Here is a 16515-nt window from a genome sequence, read left to right on the forward strand (position 1 = left end):
CGGAGCGCGAAGATACCTTTCGAGTTTGATTTCCCCTCACGCCGCAGCCCTTGCCTCTGACGTCGTTGCATGTCCGTTACACTGTAGATTCAGAAGCAAACGGCATGATCCTTTATGGGTTAGTTCGTTCGTGCTCGGCAGCTTTAGCACGACCCATGGCAACACTCTAAGCACCTCCCTCCTGGCGTCTCGCTCGTGCCTGTTTGATTGTTGTCCTTCTTATTCTCTTCTTCATTCATTCAATCCAAGTTCAAACGAAGTGTGCCTTTGCGACACACCGTCAGCTTTGCCGCTGCATTCCGACTTAAAAATGTGTAATTGGAACGATCCCCGAATGCGTTCTGGCTGGGAGCGGACAACAATTGGTCCATGAAGCACGGGCACTTTGACGCGCCTTGAACTGCCAGCCAGCAGAAGGGCTTGCGTCAAACATGGATGCAACGGTAGTACCACCTACGTATCGGGCAGTCCCTACTCATGGATTTGGCGCAGCAGCGGCAACACACGTTGCCGCAATGACACTCCTGCTTTGTGTGTATGTCATTCTACGTATTGCCGCATCACGAGAAGGCTAACTGTTCAGTTGATATGATTATGCTATGGCGGCTGCGCGCTTGCGACGATCCAGACAGGTCTACACCGCCGTCGCAAGTCTGCCGACTTTCATTGTTTGAGGATTTCAATAACAAGTGTGTACTTCAAACGTGGCGGCGTTCTTGTGCTTGCACTCCTATGCCGTACAGACTGCCCTGCGAATCAAACGGGGTCAAGTGGCTGCACCGGGGCCGGGCCCCTTTTCGGCTTTGAAAAGCCGCCCCCCTATCGTCGGAGCCTTTGCACACGCGACCACTTGCCACAACCACTTGCGTGCCGTCATTGCATGCAGTCATTGCGTGCAGTCATTGCGTGCAGTCATTGCGTGCAGTGATTGCGTGCAGTCATTGCGGCTGGCTTGCCGGGCCGCGGACCTTTGTGTTTCACGTATGGCTAGCGCATCGTTATTGAGCTGTGGTTCCATGCAAAAACTAGCCAAGTGTCAGGATGTTTGGGGAGCGCACCCAACGGCAATGCTGCTGCTGTCTGCTGTGGGTTGCCCAGCAGCTTCGCCGGCCAGCACTTTGGCGATAAATTGTATAGAGCACCCTGAGGATGGCAGGTAAGGAACGCGCTGACAGAGCTTTCTCGAAATAGCCTCTCACCATGGGCGCCTTCCATCGCGAACTTGTATTTGCCGCAGCTCCGCTATGCATCCTACCCCATCGCGCGCCTCCATCCCTGACTAACTGGGGCTCAAGGGGGTCATGGGAGGCACAACCGCTTGTGCGATGCCCAGCTGGGTGGCGGCCCCCCTCCCCCCTCGCCTCCCCTCCCGGGGTGAAGCACCCAGCAGTATTTGTTATTTGTGCAATCAACCGGCCAAGAGGGGCCCAGCCCTTTTTCCAAGGAAGCCGGCACCCTACTCGTCACATACTCCTCGCTGCGCCTGACCTTAGTGTGTCACAGGAGGACCTGGCCTGCTACACAGTGTCCTCTTAGCATAGGTCCAATAAGTTACCCGGCCGCTGCGCCCATGCAGCTCAATGGAGCCCGACCTCCCTTTGTAATGACTGATGGGGGTATGGGGATAGATGGCCAGGACAGATGCTCCTCATCATGGAATGCACAGTACTTGCAAGTCAAAAAGGGAGGGATTGGCTTCTTTCCCAACCCTGAGCACTTCGACCACCCGAACAGGGGCACTGGGCCACCGAACCGAACCATCCTTGCTGTGGCCAAGGTGATATGACCTGCGTTGCTCGTGTGTGGTTGTTTCACTGCACTGCCTCGACGATGGCCCGCAACGCTTCAGTCACCATACCCCCCAGGGGAAATGCCCGCAAAACTTTGCCTGCCTACAGCAACCCACCGTGATTCAGCACTGTGGTGACAGAGTGGAAAACCTCTTGAGCAACCCTGCTGCATATCGAAACCTGCTGCATCGCAACCCCACAGTCCACAGTAGGCTCACAAGTGGTCCCAATGCAAGGGCGACAAAAACTGCTGCACAGAAGCAGTAGGTTTTGGTAGCGTGCACGAAGTAGCTGTCTGCTGCGATGGTCTGCCTTGATGTTTCCACTACCGCTGATGTGCTGTGCCTGTACTTCGAAGCCACAGCGTATGGAACAGCTCTTCTGTCTGCCGCGTAATTGGCCCGCAATCCGGGATCCTGATAGGTACCCTGTTGATTGCCGCCACTGCTTGTGCATTGTCATCACAACATACCAGTAGCCTTTTTTATTAGCTGCTGAACCCGCATGACTGAAGAGCTCACAACACGGCCTTGAGTTCCAGGCACGCAATGTGCAGTGAGCGCTCATCTGACAACCATGCAGTCAGCACATCCACCATAACCCCTGCTGCACTGAAACCGTTGCTAGTGGAATCGGTGGAGACCATCGCACCTGCTGGGCCTTGAAACACACACACACATACACACACCCCACCAAGTCGCCATCTGAGGCGACACAGCACTTGACACCATCCCAGACTGATAATCCAGAGCGCAGAACAGACCACCAGAACTGCAGGTCATACTAGCTAGCTGTTGACGAGTTGGCGCTGGATGGCTGGTGAGGACCTTGGACGCCCAAGTCATCACACAGACTTTGGAAACGGCTCCCCACCTACAACAACACGGACGCCAGCTCGCCGATCGGGGAAAGCTAATCTGTCCATGCAATGTTGCCAAGCTCTGCCTGGGACAGGGGACCTCAAAGTGCTCGGTAGCCTTGTATAACGCTCCCCCTTCCATGGCGAAATACAAACGAAACAACACAGGGTGGCATGTATGATTGAAGAGAACACAACTGAAGAGACACGCCTATTAGTCTGCTGTCGTGCTATGCAAACATGTGAAGCCTACATCTATCCAGCCCCTTGTCCCGGGACACTTGCATACACGTGGGCAGTGGCTCCTATCCGTTCCTTACTAGGGCCTTGTCCAGGTCCGGCTTCCCGTCGGTCTCCAGCTCTTGGATTAGGCGTTTGGTGGGTTCCGAATCGTCCACAATCCAGGAATTAGCTCCTGCTTGCCCAATCAGAACCACATTGCAGCTGCCTGGCTGCCAAAGTGCCATGCAAGCTGGCCGAACGATACGAGTCACTGGCACAACACAGAGCGACGTTCCGTCCATGTTCATCTGCAGCATCCATCCGATGCAGGCATGCACCCTAAGAGCCATGTTCTGCGACACAATCGTCGTGTTGCTCCTGCATTCTTGCACTGCAGTTTTGCCGCTATCGTGATGCTCAGAAGAGAGGGGTGGGCCCTCGTCCAGGCAACGTCCCCAGGGTGGATGCGCTCGCAATGGAGGCTGCATCGGAGTCAGCATCAGGAACGTCCGGCAGCACCGCCGCCGCGCCGCCGCGGACGCCAGCGGCACCACTGCCACCATTGGGCCCCGCCATCCCAGCTCCTGGCCGTGGTCCTGCAACCACACCCATTCCCCCTGCCCTCAGCGGAACTGGTACCAGCTTGCTGACACCGACCTCCTCGTCCTCGCTTTCTGTACTGTATGCGTCCCCTGCGGGGCGGCCCGCTGCACTTGCCAGTGGCGGTGGTGGTGGCGGCAGCGCAGCCCCCGGCAGCCGCGGTGGAGTCACAGGAATCACGGCAGTTCCACCAGTAAGCAACGAGTGCCTGGAGCCACCGCTCTTAGGGGTCATGGCAGGAAGTGAAGGACGCTTCCGGCCCAGGCTGCTATGGACGCTAAGAGCTGGTGACGGAGCTGCTGACATCACCGGTTGTGATACTGGAACAGCTAGCGGCGGCGGCACCGCTGCCACACTGCCGACACGACCCCATGGCTGCCACAGCAAGCCGCCGGGCCCTGCCGCCGCAGCTGCTGCTGTAGCGGACGCGGCGGCGGCCACACTGCCCGGCTGCGGCACCGTGCCCGGGTGCCGGGTGCGGTGCAGCTCCGGCGCCAGCAGCAACCCCTCCAGCAACAGCCGCTGCTGCGCCAGCTGGCGGGACACATGGCGGGCCAGCATGGCAGCATGTGGCGCCAGCGGGGGTGCCGCTGCAAAGGCGGCCTGCAGCGCCTGCAGTGTGAGGTCTACCCGGTGAGCCAGGTCACCACATGCTGCCAGTGCTGGCTTGGCGAGTGCCATATCGCGCAGGTATGTCAGCACAGCCAGCGGCTGCTGCACGCCTGCACTCGCCCCCGCCAATGACACCCGAGCAGTGGCTGCGGGATCTGATGGAGTTGCGGGAGGTGCTGTGGAGGGAGGTGCTGCAGGTGGTAGCAGAGTCGCAGGGTCGGGCTTTAGATTTGATAGGGACGCCTGAGGTGTGGCAGCAGCCGACCGCGCGCCTGGTCGCGGCGTCGCCACAGTGCTGTGCGCTACAGATGCCGGTTGTGACGCCCCACCACCGGCACCGCCGCTTTGGCCGCTGGGCTGAGTCAGCGTCCGTACAGTAGCGGCCTGCACGTGGTGCGTTGCCAACAGGCCGACAAGTGTGCGTGCCAGCCCCCGGACACCAGCATCATCACCACCATCGCCGCTGCCAGCAGCAGCGGCGATAATACCTGCCGCCGGCTGCTGCAGGTCTGCCGCTGCTAACACCAGCATGCCACTCTGTGACAGCCATTTAACTAGGGACCCCGCCTCTGCCAGGCGCCCGCCCGCGACGATTGCCACGTCAGCCTCCTCCGCCATGCGCGCTGCCAGCTTGGCCTCGCTCAGCGCCGCCAAGGGGTCCAACGCTAACGCCGCCGCAGGTGCAGGCGATGGTGGAGGCAGCAGGGCCGGCTGGGACACCGTGTCGTCGGCCGCGGCCACAGGCACAGATGCTGATCGCCGCCGGCTTGGAACATTATTGCCCGAAGCGGATTCTCGCGGTGTAGTCGCCACCAACGGCGAGGCAGATGGCGCCGCCGGCAGCACTTCAGACGGTGTGGGGGATAACGCAACCTTCGCTGCGGTGTCTCCGGCAGCTACTACGGCGGCAGCAGCAGCGCGGGTGGCAAAATGGACAATGTAAAACTCCTCCGCATAGCGCAAGGTCCAGCCCAGCAGCTCGATCGCCGCCGGCAGGTGTGGCAGCGCAGCCGTATCAGGCGCCAGTGGAGGCGCTGCATGAGCAGCTGAGTCCAAGCTTCCGGCTGTCGCCGCCGCTGACGCAGCGGCGGCAGCGGCAGCATTCAGACGAACAAGGTCAAGGTACAGCACCGCCCGCCGCGGCTGCCAGGTTGTGAGTAGCGGCTGGGTGAGAGGCGCCAGGGAGGGGTCCCCAGGCCGCAGGAGCGCACCTGGCGCCGCTGCCGCAGCTGATGTGGCCGCTGACGGCGCCTGCCCGCTGACGCGGATATTGCCCACCGTCACCACCGTAAAGCTGACGCAGCTGGCGATATGCAGAGAGGAGCTGTAGCATGAGCCGCTGCTACTCCCGGCACCGCTGCTGTAGCTGCTACTGAGACCGTCCGTTGCAGGACCGGTAGGGACCCCAGGTAGCCGTGGCGCCTGCTGTGGTTCGGTGAGGCTTTGTTGATGACCTGGCGGTGGCGGCGGCGGCGGCATATGCACCTGTACGACTAACGGTGTCAGCACCATTTGCGCCGCCAGCCAGAAGCACGACTTGACGGCGGCGGCGGCGTGGGAGGTGAGCTCCGTGGCAATGGGCGGCATGCAGTCCGCAAGTACGGCATCGTCATACGAGCGGTTGGCACGCAACGACTCCAGGGTGGCCTTGGTGGCATCGAGCACCCGGTCGACCTCCCTGCATCGACAGGGGCCACATGGCGCAGCAGGACAGACAGGTAAACAATCTCATTAGGTCACCGTTATAGCTTGATTGATCCCATTACCCGTACCGCTACAGGCGCAATACAGTGACAATTCCTAGGTTGGTTACAGGTCCTCCTGCTAGCACGAGATTGGCTTCAACCGCATCCCACAATACGTCCCACATCCCAACAACTCCAACCTTTGACAAAACCCCTTTCCACACCCGCGGACGCACCGGCCCATGACCTCCAGCGCCAGCGTCACCGCTGCGTGCCGCTGCCCGCACAGCAGTAGCGCGTGCCCTGCTGCCGCCACCGCTGCTGCCGACCAAGCCGTACACAGCACCCCAAGCTGCAGCCGCATCCGAACACTGGCCTTAGCCCAGCCGGCCACCGAATGTGGGCTGGCGGCCACCGGTGCTGGGGCGCTGCGGGTCAGGCCGCCAAGCAGCCACTGCAGCGACTGCAGTGCGGCGCGCAGCTGCGGGCCGGTGCGGTGCGAGGGCAGCGGCGACCCCGGGCCTGCGGGACACGCAAAGGGCGAGGTTATGCGAGTGAGGTATGAGGAGCTCCGAATTTGGACAACGTGTGCTGTACTGGCGGAGCATCTAGGATGCGGAAGGGAGGGCGATTTCAAGCGTAACACAACTGTGTGCAACATCAGGGTTTCGCCACGCGTTGCATGAAGGTGTTGCTAATGCATATGCTGCAAGAAACGGAACACCCTGTCTGTGTGCGCGGCAGCCAACCTCCGTTTGGTGGATTAGCGCAGGCTACAGAAATACCGGATTGAGCATGCTGCGTAATAAGTAATAGCCCAACTTGGTAGTTGGCTTGGGAGAGAAAGTGTACTGTCCCTGAAGTGGACCGCGTATGGAACTACTGACCTGCCCCGCCAGCAGCAGGCGATGCAGCACCCGCCGCTGCCGCGGAGCTGGAACCAGCACCGGTGTTGGCAAAGGCGTTGGCGTCCGCCTGCAATGTGAGCTGCATCACCAGCTGTGCCACCAAATGTGGTCCCGACACCCCCAGCCATAGCGCCAGGGGAGACGGCGGTCCCGCCGCCGCTGCGGCGGCGGCGGCCAACAGCTGATCCCGCAGCGCCGCCACCGTTTCCGGCTCCGCCAGGCTGGCGGCGACTGTGGCCTGGCACAGCCCCGACAGGCCGCCTACCAGTGCCGCTGTTACTGGTGCCGCCAACGCCGCAAGACGCGCCCGCGCCACCTCCACGAGCGCCACGTCGTCCGCCCCTGGAGCCGCCACCTGCTTGCGCAGCTCCTCGCCTGCTTCACCGGCGGCGGTGGCAGCAGCATCCACAGCGGCACGCAACGCCGCCTCCAGGTCCCTGGCAGCTGCAGACAGGGCCGGCCCAACCGCCGGCGGCGCCGGCGGCGATGCGGAGGGCATTGCCGCTGGAGGCGGCGGGGGCAGCAGCAGCGCCAGCGGCGCTCCCGCCGGCAGCAGCTCCCCAGCTGTGGCGCCTGGCGGCGCCAGCGCCTGCACTGCCGCCGCCAGCGCCTGCAGCACATCCGCCAAACACTTGGCCTGGGGGCGTGTGGTGGTGACGGGCAGGCACGCCACTGGGTCGTCGCCGCCTCCGGCCTCCGTGATGAAGTGCCAGGTGACGGCCCCCAGGCGGTACAGCTCCAGACGCTGGCGGAAGAAGGCGCTGGTCTCTGCCAGGGTCCTGAGCGGACACGACACGGACACGGCTCAGCGATAGTGGACACAGGCACGGACGTAGACATTGACACGGATATTTAACGGATATCAAGGAGTGTAGCACATCATCATCTACGCAGCTCAAAGTAGGGGTGCTGGTGATCGCAGTGGTGGTGTCGACGTATGGTGCGGGCTTGTATCGCGGGGGAGCTGGAAGCTTGTGGAATCGTCTCGATGTTAGACTTGTCCTAACTGGAGCGAAGGAACCAGGGGCCCATGTCGCCGGCCCAACTGGCCGCACGGCGAGCCGCGACGGTCTCAAAGGCCGCGGACAGTCCCAAGCAGAAGGCATCCGTCGCACCTACCAAAGCTCCCTGCCACCTTTACCACCCGGTCCCGCGGACCACGGTACACTTCTATGGACACCCCTTCCCCTTCACCCCGAGAACAGCATCGCCGAACCCCCACCTGGCCACGTGTCTGCGTATGTGCTGCATGCGAGCTCGCGCCAGGTGGGCCTCCTGCTGCGGGTTGGCTGCCCTGGCCGCAGCCACCACCATCTCGCAGCTGGCCAGCCCCTCGGTCAACTGCCGCTCCTTCAGCAGCACCGCCTCTAGCGGGGAGCGGGTGGGAGAGGGTACCGTATCAGGTGATTGTCAGGTGCAAGTGATGGTGGGATTGGCGATAAAGAGTCGTTGTCGGAATAGTAAGTAGGGAGTGGCGGTACGCATGCGAGGGGGAAAGCACAAGGAAAAACAAAAGGGAAACGCGCAGCAAGCAGGAAGATCATCCTTTAGGGTTTCGGTCTGGAGAAACAGCAGGCGAGAATGCGAACAGAATCCACACACCGGTGCGTGAAGAACAGGCGGAGTTTCGGGGAGGAAGTGAGGGAGGGAGGGAGGGAGAGAAGATGGAATGATGCGCGAGGCGGTGAAGACGGAGAGCTCGAGTGCAGGGTGGCAGGTGGCCACTACTGATTTGCGGGGAGTTGAAGCGGTGTGGCCTACAGGCGCGGTGCATACAGCAATACGTGCTCAGGCGGCCGCATGCTAGCCTTAACGCCACCTGCCCTCCGTTCCATCGGTTGCCAAAGGGTTGACTCCTCTCCCACATCGGAGAACATCGGCTGCTGCTACGGATCCCAACTCCGAGAGGCACAAAACCCCTACGACAACCGCGTCTGCACCAGCACCGGCGCCAGCGAAACCGGCAACAGGCACCTCGCACCTGCATCGCCAACGCCACCAGTCAGACAGCCACAACCTCAGCCCCAGAGACACGCAAACACGCATCCCTCCAAGCTCAACGCTCATCCAGCACACAGCCCTGTCTCACCTACAGCATGCCGGCCCAGCGTCTCCACCTCCACCGTCCCCGCATCATCATGCGCCGGCAGCGCCATGAGCCGCCCCATCGCCGCCCCCACCCCCTCCCGCACCTCCCGAAGCAGCCGCTCCAGAACCAGCTCCTCAGCACCCAGCAGCGACAGCCAATGCAGTGGCGGCAGCGTGGGTGCGCCCGCACCCGCCTTTGATGGAAAATGGGTGAAATGCACATCACAAAGTGAAAATGAAGGATTACGTGCAAGTAACCCGGAGAGGCTTACTGCCTGCAACTATCCAAACACCCATCCACGCTTACCTGCAGCGCTGGCTGCAATGCTGCCAGGAGCTGCTCCGAAACCTCAGGGTCACGTGCCAACCGTGCCGTAATGCGCACCGTGGCCGCCAACTTCTCACCGGCAACCGTGCGACACGCTAGTGTATGAGTGGCGATATTGTCCGATGGTTCATACAGTCGTACAACGGGCTGACCGCCCAGCAGCCGCCGCACGTTTGCGAGCTCCAGGCGGGTGAGAGTGGGGGCGGAGAGGGATGCCGTAAGGGGCAAGGACGCGACTGCGAGGGGGGCTGCAGCGACCCATGGGTCATCCCCTGGCTCCACAAGAACCTGCAGTCCAGGGATGGAAAATGCACCCGAAGGTGTAGAGAGAGCACCCAGGGGGCCCCAGGAGGTTGAGGAGCCAGGAGATAGAGGGGCAGGGCAGAACGAGCAGCCAGCAGGCAGCACACGCGCGTGCCTCATGCGTTCCCCTGGACCGCACAGGTGGTCCACGTGTACTAGTGTTTCCGGCAAACAGCCGATTCCCCACTACCACCTAAACCCCATTCCCGCCCTTAACGCGCGGGTACCGTTTGGGATCGTCACTCCTCTCCTGAATCTACCCACTCCGCTGCACACATACACACACTCCTCACACCTCCTCACCTTGTTTAGCGCCTTGAAGGTAGCCTTGCGCCGCACTTCTACGTCTGCCAGCCGCCACACCTGAAGCGGGGGAAAGCCACTAGCTCACCGCGCAAGAAGGAGCGCATGTGGGAAACACGGTTGAGCGGTATGGCTGGCGGCGCTCCGGGACCAGCACGACATCCCAGCGAAAGGCTCAGGTCCTAGTCCGCGAGAATGCAGCGACACTAGCAGGAGCGCTTCCAGCATGATGCAGAAACGTGCATGCGTTCGCACCCGCGCGCTCATCCTGGCCCCGAATCCCTGGGTTCCCCGGACGTCCTCCTAGTGACTATTCACTTGGGAAAAGGTTCCGGAGCGCACTGCACTCGTTTGGTTGCTGCGGGCGTCGGCACTTGATACCCTCCGCATTCCCTGCGTTAACTGCGTCGTGTACCCTCACCTGGTACGTGTGGCCATCCCCCCGCCCGATGAACACCCGCACGACGCCCAAGCCGAACAGACCGCTGGCACGGGCCGCATCCGCCTGCGTCCAAGTTGTTCAGCCACGTTCAGCCAGGGCCAAAGAAGGGGATCAGGGGGTGCAGGGAACCAATGCGGCGGCTCGAAAGGGAACGCAAGCCGGGATATACCAAATGGGCAAACAGGTTAGCTCTGGGGGCTCCGCTTTTTTCCGTGACAAAGTGGCGGGCTGTGGCAGCAGCAGCAGCAGCAGCAGGGCTCTTCACACGGCTGAATGGAAGGTCTGTAAGGCAGGGGGCTGGGACAGGTGCCGCTCCAGGATAAACAGCAGCGACAGCAGCAGCAGGCGCGGCGGCCAGAGAGCCGCAGTCGGCGCAAGGCGGAATATCAAGCAAGAAACGGCATTATTATCCACAGATGGCCCCGCGTCCCCCAGTAAGCAGTACCACAGCTTCCTCTGTGACATCTTGCACTCGAACAAATAGGCACGCCTCCCAGCAAGCGCAACGCATAGCGCCAATGGCGAAGCATGGAGGGAGAGCGCTCGGTAATCCACACCTTAGCAGCCAGTAACGCTTGCCGACCACCCTTCCAACAGGCGTCTTTCCTTCGTCTTTCCCTAAATCTCCAGAAGCCGTCCTGCAGCCCGTCCCCAGTCACAGTCCCGTCCGTCATTGCGGGACGCAAACGGCATACGTACTGCACATACACGACACAAACACGGGCCCGCCGCAAAGCAAAGCGGTGGCAGTTACTTACTGTGCCACGCTACACGCAATCACGCACCTGCAGGCGATGCAGGGTCTGCATGTTGATGCAGAACTCGTCGTGTTGTGGCTGCGGGAGGGTGTCGGGCAGCTGGTGGCGCCAAGGGGAGCTCAGCAGCTGGAAGGGCCGCGTGGGGCGGCCTGTGCGGTGCGGGATGGAGGGCATGGGGACACAGAAGGTTATTTGTGAGGTTGCAAGGTGAGTTAAAAGGAAGGACATGTCACATGAACCCCGGGGTTGTGTGGGGGTGTGGGTTGGTGTGGAGGGGAGTTTTGGACTTGTGATAAATGGGTTGAGATGCGAATTGAAAAGGAAAGGAAGGAGTTGGTTGTTATCTCGTTCCATTTCCGTATCATTCCCCCAGCGGTCCCAACTTCACCAACCTTTCATCAGTTACGTGGAAGTCCAGTTGCCTTTTTCCTTTCACTCACATGCAAACACCCCCATCCCCCAGGTAGGGCAGGGTCGGCAGCCCAGTCGCACTTACCCTCCTCATCCATGCAGTACATCTCCAGGGAGGGGCAGTCATACTCGTCACGTGAAGCCACCACCAGCACACGCTCCAGCGTACCGTCTGCCACAGCCTCACCAGGCCGTCCTCCTAGGCCTGCAAACCCTCCATCGCCTACAGCGGCGGCGGCAGTTCCCACCATCGCCGCCGCCGGGGCGGCCTTCTTCACCACCACCCGCGGGCACCCAAACGCGCCCACCACCGCGGGTCGCAGGTTCTGCAACAGCACCCGTGCCGTGCCTGCCGCCACCGCCGTCAGCAAGCTCTGACCGTCAGCGAAGTGCAGCCGAATGGCGCACCGCAGCGGCAGCGGCTCTGATCCCGACCCAGATCCGGACCCAGATCCCGGTGCAGACAGGGCCAGGTGGGTAAGTCCGGGCAGCCCGTGGCAGGAGAGGCGCAGGAGGGCCCACAGGTCGCTGGAGGGCAGCCCGAGGGATCCCGGATGGAGAGTGGCGTCTAGGGGTATGGGGGAGGTTTGGGGGGTTTGAGGGGTTGGGGATTCTGGTGAGTGGGTTTGGTTTGTATTTGAGTTTGGGTTGGGTGTGGATCTGTGCAGGATAGGGGGTTGGGTAAGCAGTCAGGCGTGTGGCAAGCGACGGCTAAGAAGGTAATAAGCATCGTGACAACAGCGGATGGCCGGGACGCATTAGGGCCATAACCAGAAGCGACAACTCTCATGCAAGCACATATCTGGGGCTGTGGAACTTGTGGTGTTACATGCGTCTTCGTTGTCCTTTCACCTTGCCAAGGGCCACACGACGTCGTATCATGCCGTACCGTGCAGCAACAGCTCAAGGATATTGCCCGCAGGACCCGACGGCGCCGAAGGAACCAACTGCGATAGCCGTACGGTATTGGCGGCGGCTGCGGCGTCGCCAGCGTCATCGGCAGCAGCAGCAGTAGCAGTAGCAGTAACCCCGTCAAGCTCGTTGCCGCTGCCCAGCGGCGCCGCCGCCTCTCTTGTCCCAGGCCCCACCGCAGAGCTTGCGACTTCCACTGCTACTGCTGTGTTGCCGTTGTTGCCACTCACTGCGATCTGAGTCTCCGCAGTGACCTCTTTGCTGACGCGTCCCGAACCTTCCCGGTCATCTGGGCCCTCTAGTGCATCCCTTTCTCCTCCTCCCACTCCTCCTCCATCCTTAGACCGTTCCGCCGCCACCTCTCCGCCGTCCACCAACGCCGCAGCCACATGGCCGTCAGCACAATCTTCTGCCTCAGCCGCTGCGTCTGCACCGTTGCCCACCTCGCCAGCCTCCGACGGCCTGCCGCTGCCGCCAGCGCGATTCCCCCCCCGTCCAGGCAGATCCTCTGCCAGGGCCTTCGGCACTATCTCGCCGGGCGCCTGCAGCTGCTGCTCCGAACCTGCAACCGAGCTAGCAGCGGATCGACGCACAGGTCCGTCGGCCGCTGCCGAGCCAGCCACAGACTCCCCCGCGCGTGACGACCGACGGGAGCGAGAGCGCCGCCAGGACGTCTGGGATGTCACTGGCACTTGTGCAGCCGGCGGCGCCGCTGGAGGCGCTGGCTCTGCCGTATGCTGTTGGTGTGGTTGATTCTGCATCTGCTGCTCCTTTGTGGTCTCCGCGGCTCCGTGCGCCACACTAATCATGCCCTGCTCCATGAGGGTCCATCCTGGTTCTAGTGCCTCGGTCTGGTTGAGGGAGCGCAGGGACTCGTGGGCCTGATGTAGCAGCTGCTTCAGGGAGGCTACCTGGATTGCGGCGCGCGGGGGAGGATTGGTGCACGGTTACGCGGGTGAGACGGGCCGGGCTGGGGAGAAACAAACTCAGATGAGGTAGAGACGATTAATAAGTGAACGGGAGGGATGGAAGAGGAGGTGTGGGGCACCGGCGGGAGGAAGCAGAAAGGATTTCGCAAGGGTGTTGGACCGGAGGGAAAAGGAGATGGAATGCCAGCAGATTATTCAGGGTTAGAAATCTCCTTTGAGATTTTGCAGCTGCGGAACATACTCACAGGCAGCCGCGCCTCTGTGCCGGCAGCCGCGAGGGAGCCCCCTTGGCATCCCTGTGCCCACCCCTCTTAAGCGCTCCGAAGGCGTAGGGAGAGAACGCAAGGGGCCCCAGGAGGGTGAGGTGCCAGGAGTTAGAGAGGCAAGGCAGAACGGCCCGGTCACCCGGGGCCCCCGGCCCGGTCATTCATTCTCGCCATCCAACCTGTGTCTCCAGCTCCGCTACCGCCGCCTTTCGCTGCAGCAGGGCCGCTGCCTCAAGCTCCGCCTTCTGACTTCGCAGAGCCGCCTCAGCAGTCAGTCGGGCCGCCTCAGCAGCCGCATCGCGCTCCACCAGCTGCTGCTTCAGCGCCCCCACCTCGGATTCCAGCTGAGATATGGCCTGCAAAGGCAGCAGCCAGGGTGGCAACAGGAAAGTATGGCTTGCGGTGAGTGTGGTAATGGGCTTAGGAACAGGCAGGCGGATGCCGCTGTCGGCACATGCCACGCGGCACTAATTTGGGTTTTGCTGCCAACAATCATCCCAAACGGTCTCCCGTCCCTACCCAACCCTACCGACCTGCGGGCGCCCAGGTCCCCGGCCCGTCCAAGCCTACAAAAAGTTCCCCTCCCTGTTCCTTCCCTTCCCCCCTTTCCCTTCACTCATCCCTCCTTTGTTTCCCCTTTCCCTCTCCCGGATCTCACCAGCTGCCGCTGCTCATCCAGTTGCTGCGCCTCTAGTGCCTGCTGCTGCTTCTCCGCCAGCAGCGCTTCCTTCTCCTCCGCTCTGGCAGCAAGCTCCTCACGATAGGCAGCTACCTCAGATGTGGCGGAAGATAAGGCCTCGCGGGTGCTGCGCAGCTCAGCCTTAGGGGGAACGGGTGCATGGGCGGGAGAACGGGGCAAGGAAGGTGCGTGGCAAGTCCATGGACGGCATGTGAATGCGAGGACTGAGGGTTGCAGCTTTACCTGCGGCCGCTCTCACCCCCGGTAAGTCCCCCTGCCCTCCCCGGCATGTGGATATATATGTGCCCCCAGTCCATACTATTTGCTGTCCGTACCACGCACATATCCACCTACGGCGCTATCAACGCCCACTCCGCCGCTCACCAGCACCTCACCAACGCAAAGTGGAGTGCCTAGAGCTGGACGCGCGTCACCGCGTGGGCTTGGCTCCTGGACCAAATAACCCCGGCAATTTGGTCCTAGTTTCGACCCCATAATAGAACTGAAAACTCAACAGGACAAATCCACCCAGTCATCCAGCCACTCTGGCACCAACCATGAGTCCGTCTCGGTCATCTGCCAGCCGCTGCATCTCGTCCATGGCTGCTTGATTCTGGCCCATCAGCTCCGAAACCAGATTCTCAGCGGCGGCTGACGTCATCTGCTCCCGGTTCTGGAACTGCCGTGCCTGTGGAGAGTGTAGAACATCGCGGAGGATAGCATCGCTGCGCGTCAAAATGCATTTGTGAAAAATCCAATGGCGAGTAATATGCATGCAAGGTGATGCAATGTGAAAGGATTTAGTTATGATGAAGTGGAAAATAAATACACGCCGGCGAGGTGCCTCAACTGAGAACACAAACGCACAACCCCACCGCTTTTCCATCCTTGCTTTGGAGCTCCCACCCGGCGCCATCCAGCCGGTTCGTGCTGGGGCCCACGCACGCCGCAGTGTTGTTTCTTCCGCATCCCCTTCGGGTCCCATTCCTGCCCACCCATCGCCGCCCGGCCCTTACCATGTCCCGCATGGCCTTCAGCGCCGCACTCTCTCCCCGCGCAGTTGGCTTGTCCAGAAGCTGCACCTGAAGGTCTGCGCACATCTTCTTGAGGCGCTGGTTTTCCGTGGCCAGCATGCGATTGGCATTCTTGCGGTCCTCAAGCATGTCCGTTAGCTCGCGGACCTTGTCATTCAGGGCCTTCATCTCGCCTGGCCGGAGGGATCCGGATGGGGGATTAGAGGGCGACATGTTATATGGCGTTGCGGCGGCGGGGAGGTTGGGATAATGCGAAAAGAGAGCGGCAAAGTGGGAAGGTGTTTGTGAGTTGGGGAACCTCCGGCCGGAAAGGGAGATACCGAGGGCAAGGCTGAAGCGGATTAGAGGGCAGGAAGGTGGGCTGGAGCGCCCAAGAGGGCAGGAAGGGGGCTGTGCTACTCATATGTGACTTGCGAGTCCATGGCCTCTGTGGAACCTTTGCAACCGCCGTATGAATGGTTCGTACATGTAAGACAAACGGAACGGAACTCAGCTGTGTGCTTCGTAACGTATTAAGTTATAATTAAGAGTTCTGATTGACCAAACGCTTTCCCTGTGGGGATTGGTGCTGGGAATGGATGGAGCAATGCACCTTGTGTTGTGGAGCGAAACTGCTGCTCCTTGGCCAAGCTAGCGAATCCATATTGCTCTTTTCGAAGAGCATCTTGTTGTTCCTTCTCCAGCTTCATCCCTGTAGTTGTTGGCTGTCGTTAACATGCCGCAGCAAAAGCCGTTGACCGCCAACTACCGCCTACCTGGCCCCTTGCTGGGATTTGCACGTCTTGACATTTCTTCTGACCTAGGAGCAGTCCGCGAGAGAGGCACTGTCCGTGCGACGAGCGATTATAATGCTACATGGAGCGAAGCCACCACAAACAGCAACGACGTATTGTTGTAATCAAGGTTGAGCAGCATCTTCGGAACTTCATGCAGTAACCTAGCCAGTATGACGATGCCGCATAGCACAGTTACCTGATCTAGCCGCGTACGACACCACCGAAAACCGTGCAAAGCATACGCCCTGGTGCTCTAGCACCATCTAAACATTCGCCATCCATGGAGTAGCGTCCCCGACTGCCCCTTTCGCCCTTGGCGATTGAACCAGGCCAGAGCAGGGCTGTCCCGTTCTTTCCTCCGGACTCCTCCCAGCTTGCCTTCCCCATGAACGGCGAGTTCCATTCATTGCCTCTGTCGAGCAGAGATCCCGCTACCCTGGGAAAACCTAAGCCCCAAGCCTCAGCCAGAGAGAAGATTTATACCGCACAACACCATACACCACAAAATGACCCAAAACCGTACGAGCGTCCCATTATAACTCCTGCGTGACGCATCCAGTCCTGAAAGCTCCTTTCAGGAGCTGTCGCACGAGGTCCTGAGGTAATAATC

General features: G+C 61.0%; 1 protein-coding gene across 1 annotated transcript; it reads right to left on the reverse strand.

Annotated features, from left to right (window-relative positions):
• Nucleotides 1-3288: 3288 nt before the first annotated feature.
• VOLCADRAFT_116568 (uncharacterized protein) lies at nucleotides 3289-15818 on the reverse strand (the record flags this gene model as incomplete). The annotated part of the gene is made up of 19 exons (XM_002947959.1): nucleotides 3289-5505; nucleotides 5569-5761; nucleotides 6005-6290; nucleotides 6656-7313; nucleotides 7350-7455; nucleotides 7899-8043; nucleotides 8766-8958; nucleotides 9072-9187; nucleotides 9245-9380; nucleotides 9699-9758; nucleotides 10120-10203; nucleotides 10926-11047; nucleotides 11497-11877; nucleotides 12199-13132; nucleotides 13596-13772; nucleotides 14075-14236; nucleotides 14652-14783; nucleotides 15112-15302; nucleotides 15722-15818. 19 exons carry the CDS (start codon nucleotides 15816-15818, stop codon nucleotides 3289-3291), a joined length of 6390 nt encoding a protein of 2129 aa, XP_002948005.1.
• Between the last annotated feature and the right edge of the window lie 697 nt (nucleotides 15819-16515).

The sequence above is a fragment of the Volvox carteri genome (genome assembly GCF_000143455.1).
Source record: "Volvox carteri f. nagariensis unplaced genomic scaffold VOLCAscaffold_8, whole genome shotgun sequence".
In the NCBI taxonomy this organism is placed as follows: Eukaryota; Viridiplantae; Chlorophyta; class Chlorophyceae; order Chlamydomonadales; family Volvocaceae; genus Volvox; species Volvox carteri.